Source organism: Stenella coeruleoalba, assembly GCF_951394435.1.
Source record: "Stenella coeruleoalba genome assembly, chromosome: 15".
NCBI lineage: Eukaryota > Metazoa > Chordata > Mammalia > Artiodactyla > Delphinidae > Stenella > Stenella coeruleoalba.
Window position 1 is genome coordinate 80,819,663 of NC_137161.1, and position 6,000 is coordinate 80,825,662.

The following is a 6,000-nucleotide window of genomic DNA, read 5'->3' on the forward strand; positions in this document are numbered from 1 at the left end:
CCAGATTCCCCATCCCCTTTTCGACCTTCATCTTCCTTGGAGACTCAACGCCTCAAGCCCTAGCTCTTTGAGTTTCCTGAATTGTTCTCACCAACATTCAGAGAGGGTGGCTCCGCTCCCTTGGCCCTTCCCCACTGAAAGGTGCAGGGGACCTGCCTGTGGTCAGTCTCCGTCTCTGTCTCTTGTCCCTCTTACTCCATTCTCTGGCCCCTGATTAAAGCTGAGTCAGAGGCGGATGCTTCCCCTCGGCTCCCAGTGCCTCCCGTGGGAACCCTTCCTTGGCAGCATCCGTTAGTCCCTCCCCGGTAAGTCCTCTCCCCACACCCTCGTGGGGCGGGGAGCCCAGGGCAGCCCAGAGACGTGGGGGAGGGGTGGACTTTTGGCCCGTTTCGTTTATTCCGTCCATCTCCTCTTCAACAGCTGCCGTGCACTCTTGTCTCACTCCTCTGACCGACCTGCAGGGAAGCGGAGAGACCCAGAGAGAGGGAAGAGACTAACCAGAGACAGACCTGGGCCAAGGAAGAGGCAGAGGCTGCAGGCTGCCTCCCTCTCTCTCCCCAGCCTGCCTTAACCGCCGTCCTTAGCCAAAGCCCCTTCAAGTTCCCCTGGGGCTCAGCCCCTCCCCTTCTCTGGGGCCCCAGGCTCCCCCCGGGGCCTGTGTCCCACCATGTCGGTGGCTGTGGAGATCTTCGGCTTCTTCATCGCAGCCCTGGGGCTGCTGATGCTAGGGGTGACCCTGACACACAGCAGCTGGCGAGTGTCCACCGTGCACGGGAACGTCATCACCACCAGCACCATCTTCGAGAACCTCTGGTACAGCTGTGCCACCGACTCCCTTGGAGTCTACAACTGCTGGGAGTTTCCGTCCATGCTGGCCCTCTCTGGTACGGGGTGGGGAGAGCTGAGGGGAGCAGAGGGAGGCGGGAAGTTGGAGAGACCCCGGCAAGGGTGGGTGCTGCCTGCGGTCTGACCTTGGGCGCCATACAGATACGGGAGGCCCAATCCAGCTGGGAGACCTGGGTTCCTGAAGCCGGGAGTGCCGGGGGCAGCCCTCTGGAACTGCGGTGGAGGCCTCACCACACGTGGCCCCCTGCTCTGACTTGACCCTGTCTTTGTGGCTACAAGTGCAGGCACTGGGGCCAGAGTGCCGGCTTCCGCACCTGCCTTTGCTCTGTGCCCCGGGCAGGTGACAAAATGAGCTGCATTTGACCCATCTGTGAGATTACGGTCAATGGCACTGGTTCACCGGGTGGTCGTGAGGATGATATGCGATAAAATGCGCAAAATGTTAATGTGATGTGAGCATCTATATTCGCTCAATCAAATTCAGCATTTCAGTTTCAGGGTGGGAGTGCTGGGGCTCGTGGGGTGAAGAGGAAACCTCATCTTGGATTCTTGGGGGGTGAGATACTTAAAAGTCTCCGTAGCTTCGCCAGGCTTCCACTGGAGCATTGGTCTCACCTCCATGGTGAGTTCTAAAGGACTGTTTTAAAGGGAGTCCTCTTGCACATCTCAGTGTCCACTGTAAGCAGGGGTGTGTGTGTGTGTGTGTTTGGGTTTCTTGGGTCAACGTACTTTTTTGAGCTTCTTGGCGGGCTGGAGCCTACAGCTCTTTTGGCCCAGAAAGTTCCTCCGTGGTGGCTGAAGTATCGTCCTGCTCCCTGCTCACCTATGAGTAGCACCCGCATTGTCCCCCAGGAGTCCTTCAGTCGGCCCCTCGCCAGGCCAAGAGGGGATGACAAGAAGCCCTGTGCAGTGCAGCTCCCGTGCCCTCACTGGGTGCTCACGAGGCGTCATGCTTCTCCAGGCCCCCTGCTGCAGGGGCCAGGTGGTAGGGGAAAGAGCCGAGGTCAGCATGCCACGAAATCGCCCCCGTGTATGTCAAAGATGCTCTGAGCCGTTAGGGAGTCCAGGTGGGTCTCTCGTGCCCCCACTATTACCAGAATCTCCTGAGGCAGCTACAGGGGCTTCATGCTTTCATCCCATCCAGGATGCCCGCCCCCCCCGAAAAAAGCCCTCTGTAAAAGTTGAGTACAGTCTGGGCCAGACACCCAGAACGCTGGGTGGCCAGAACAGACATTGGCGGCAGCCACTCAGCAGCCCTGGCCACCCCCTGACTTACCCCTCAACCACACCATGGTGTAAGGAGGGGCCCCAACTTGGACTGCTGCTTGAAACCTCTCGTGAGTGTGCACGAAAGACAATGAAAGACAGGGGTGCGAGGTGTGCTGAGGGGGAGAGCAGAGAGCGCAGCTGCCCAGCCTGAGGTTCCAGGCATCGTGCCACACGCTTCCCATGCGCCATTTCAGTGCTGATAACAGCCCCGCTGTTGGCGCTGTTAGTAACCTCATCTTCCAGAAACTGGGAGACTGCAAGGTGTCCTGCCCAGAGCCACACAGGTGGTAGGGGGGCTGGAATCCAGACTCGTGTGTATCACGAGCCCGCTGATACTTCCTTCCCAGGCTGGTTCTGGTCCTGGGAAGGTTCCTATCAATTATTCACCTCGCAGCCACCCAGCCCATGCTCTTATGGACCCTTCAATAATCTCTCTTTGTCTACGAGAGCTACCTGAGGATCCGGAGCTGGTCTGCCCCAGGTGGGGATGGCTGGCTGGATGGATGGGGAGAGGGTGGGAACTCCGGAAGGAGCGGCTGGGAATAAGAAAATGCTCCCAGAGAACTCTGTCGCTCTTCCCTGCTCCCCAACTCTGGGCTGCTTCACATCCTCCTGGCAGGGACCCAGCCTTTCCCCTTCAACACAGGTGGCATTGCCCCACCCGGTAAAGGGGTGCAAGGTCCTTGGGAGTGCTTGGCAACTATCAAAGACAGAGAAGGAGGAAGGCGGGCCAGAAAGGGAGCAGCCTTTTTCTTGGAGTTTGAGAAAGGGGAAACAGGCACTGAAAGCATGTGCGCTAGACTGACCTGGATTGGTCCTAGGCCCAGGTATCCCACGTTCCAGATAAGAAACTGCCCTTTACCCAGTGACCCGTAGGTCACTGCTGCCCCCTATCGGTCACTCCAGGAAGAGGCTCAGTTCAGGATGTCGGGCACTGCGCTGGGCACTAAATGGGACCTAGTAGATGTGGGGAGAGGGAGGGGGTGCTTGGGTGCAGTGTCTGTAATACCCAGCAGAGCACGGCGGTTCTCAACCTGGGGTGATTTTTTGACGATGTCTAAACATTTTGATTGTCCTGTTTGGGGGGATTGCTACTGGTGCCTAGTGGGCAGAGGCCAAGGATGCTGCTAAACGTCCTACAATGCAGAGAATGCCCCCAGAACAAAGCATTATCCGGCCAAAGTGTCAGTGGCGCCAAGGAGAAGCCCTGTAATGGCGGTAGAGGCGAAGTGCGCCTGCGCAGGCGGGAGGGTCAGGCGGCGCTGAGCCTCGTTGGCACTGAGGTGAGCTCCTGGGATGGAGGGGCGTGTGACCCCTCGGCCTGACCCCTTAGTCTGGATGGGGCCTGAAGGACAGGGAGAGGACTTGAGGGCTTTTAGGGACTGAGGCCTGAGCAGATTGTATAAGGGGCTGCCTGTCGTAGCCGGGAGAGCAGATGGAGGGGAAGGGGCCGGCTCCGGGACCGATGGCTGTGTCCCACCTCCCTAGGGTACATCCAGGCCTGCCGCGCGCTCATGATCACCGCCATCTTCCTGGGCTTCCTGGGCCTCTTCCTAGGCATGGTGGGGCTGCGCTGCACGAACATTGGGGATCTGGAGCCCTCCAGGAAAACCAAGCTGGCGGCCACCGCAGGGGCCCTAAACATACTGGCTGGTAATTGGGGGCAAGTGATGGGGGGACGCTGTGCCGTGGTGGGGGTGAGGTGGCCCGTGGCCCAGACTGCAGGGTTGCCTCACCTTCCCCTTTGCATTGACACCTGCCCTCTCTCCCAGCTCACCCCACTCTCACCCATACTCACCAGAGCCCTTGGTTACAAATCAGTCCATCAGCAATGTTTCTCGAGCCCGCACTAGGAGCCAGGCAGTGGGAGGGACTCCAAAGGTGAGAGTTTCTGCCCTCCAGAGCTTACAGCCTGGATGGGAAGACCAGAGTTAGGACACGCGTGCGCGCGCGCACACACACACACACACACACACACACACACACACGCTGTACACAATAACAGTACCATGTGAGTCACCATCCCTTTTCAATTTGCAAAACATTTCTGCACACATCAGCTCACAACAAGCCTGTGAGGCAGGGCAGGTCTTGTCCTGTTCTCCAGATGTGGAAACAGGCTCAGAAAGGCCAGGTGGCTTGCTGGAAGACAAGCCCCAGGGGGCGGCCAGGCTGGACCTATTGTCCGGGGGCCCGGCTGGCTTCAGGCCTTCATGCACCGAGCGGTGAAGACCTGGCACAGCGCTGAGGGCTCTAGGAGGCCAAGGAAAGGGGGGTCAGGGCAGGCAGGGCTGATGGGGAAGACTGCTTGGGCTTTTGAGGATGGGGAGGACTTGGATGAGCAGATTCCCAGCGAGGAAACTGTGGTCCAGGCGCTAGAGGTAGGAATGCCAGGGCAGATCGGGGATAAACAGGGGGAAGAGGGGCTGAGGAGCAGAGTGGAGACCACAGGAGAGGTGGGCTGCGGTAGGGTCCTGGGGGCTGGATCGAGCAGCCTGCAGTTGACGTAGGAAACATAGGAAACGGAAGAGTCATGAGCTGGAGAGGGGAAACGAAAGGGATCCAGTGAAACTTGCTCTTGGACTTGAGGCCCACGTCCTGCTCTCCGGGCCGCCCTTCCTCCACAGGGCCTAGTGCGGTTCTCCTCTCTCTCCCCCAGGTGTCTGTGGGATTGTGACCATCTCCTGGTACGCCTTCCACATCACCCGGGACTTTTTCGACCCCTTGTACCCCGGAACCAAGTGAGTGTGGGAGCCCCACCCACGGGGGTAGTGGGTGGGCCTCTGCCCCACCCTGAGCTAGCACCACCTGCTCATCGTCCTTGTCCCCAGGTACGAGCTGGGCCCCGCCCTCTACCTGGGCTGGAGCGCCTCCCTGCTCGCCATCCTGGGTGGCATCTGCCTCTTCTCCAACTGCTGCGGCTCTCGGAACCAGGACCAAGGCGCCAGGTAAGGGAGGGCGTGCCGCGAGGGGCGGGGCGCGGGGCGAGGGCTGCATCTCCCTCTGACCCGGGTTCTCTCCCCTGCCAGCATCCGGCTTCCGTACAAGGCCCCGGCAATGCCCGCCAAAAGCCTCGCTGCCCGCCTGCCCACCTCGGCCTCGGATGAAGAAGGCGACAGCAGCTTTGGCAAGTACGGGAAAAACGCTTACGTGTAGGTGGCCTGGCCTGTGGACCCCATTCCCTTCCCACTGCCCCCAGTGGAGAGGGGACCCCGTAAACCCGGGGCTGCAGGCGCAGGCCCCTGCTCGCGGTAACAAGCTCAGGGCCAAGCCACGCTTCAGGCTCCGCCCCGTGCCCGCAAGCCGCGCCCAGCTCTGACCTCAGGCTCCGCCTTCCCTGTTGGAGCTCCGCCCTGGTCACGCCTCTTTCGTCTGGCCCCCTGGATCCTCTCAGGCCAAGAACAAGCTTCCTGAGAACTCACCTCTGGCCCCTGAGGCTGGACCCCTCTTAACCTTCTGAGTCTGGGTTCTGGGCCGTTAAGGGGGCGGAGGCGTCCCCGAGTGTTTGTGGTCTGTATAAATACTTGCATAAATAAATTTGTATTGCGAACTGTTCAGGGGTTGAAGGTGTCATGAGGCAGCTGGCCCAGCAAGGGACCCTGGGTGCCGCCTCAGTTCCTGGACCCCAGGCTGTCACCTGTTCTCCTCTCCATCGCCTTTGGACTGTCCCATCCAGCAGAAGAGGCGAGGAGTGGCAGGTGATTTCTAGACTGTGGCACTGTCAAAACTACCGATAAGGGCCATCAAGGAGCAGATAAGGAATATCCAGCTCTAGGAACCGGAATAGCAGAGATACCCTCTGGCCAGATCTTTCTCACAGCTGTACAAGGAGACAGTTGGTCTAGAGCAGAGTTTCTTTACCTGGGCCTGAGAGTGGATATCAGA

The 6,000-nt window shown here is 59.5% G+C and overlaps 1 protein-coding gene across 1 annotated transcript; it reads left to right on the plus strand.

The window, feature by feature from the left end:
- Positions 1–504: 504 nt before the first annotated feature.
- Positions 505–5,313, plus strand: CLDN15 (claudin 15). The gene is made up of 5 exons (XM_079945167.1): positions 505–884; positions 3,604–3,768; positions 4,775–4,856; positions 4,947–5,063; positions 5,145–5,313. Exons 1-5 carry the CDS (start codon positions 668–670, stop codon positions 5,269–5,271), a joined length of 708 nt encoding a protein of 235 aa, XP_079801293.1. The 5' UTR covers positions 505–667; the 3' UTR covers positions 5,272–5,313.
- The last annotated feature ends 687 nt before the right edge of the window (positions 5,314–6,000 follow it).

What these genes read in the sequence shown, in the direction of transcription:
- CLDN15 (XM_079945167.1), top strand. Translation starts at nt 668, where the DNA reads ATGTCGGTGGCTGTGGAGATCTTCGGCTTCTTCATCGCAGCCCTGGGG. An exon ending in GTCCATGCTGGCCCTCTCTG is followed by an intron (nt 885 to 3,603) that starts GTACGGGGTGGG and finishes CCACCTCCCTAG; the next exon opens with GGTACATCCAGGCCTGCCGC. An exon ending in CCCTTGTACCCCGGAACCAA is followed by an intron (nt 4,857 to 4,946) that starts GTGAGTGTGGGA and finishes CCTTGTCCCCAG; the next exon opens with GTACGAGCTGGGCCCCGCCC.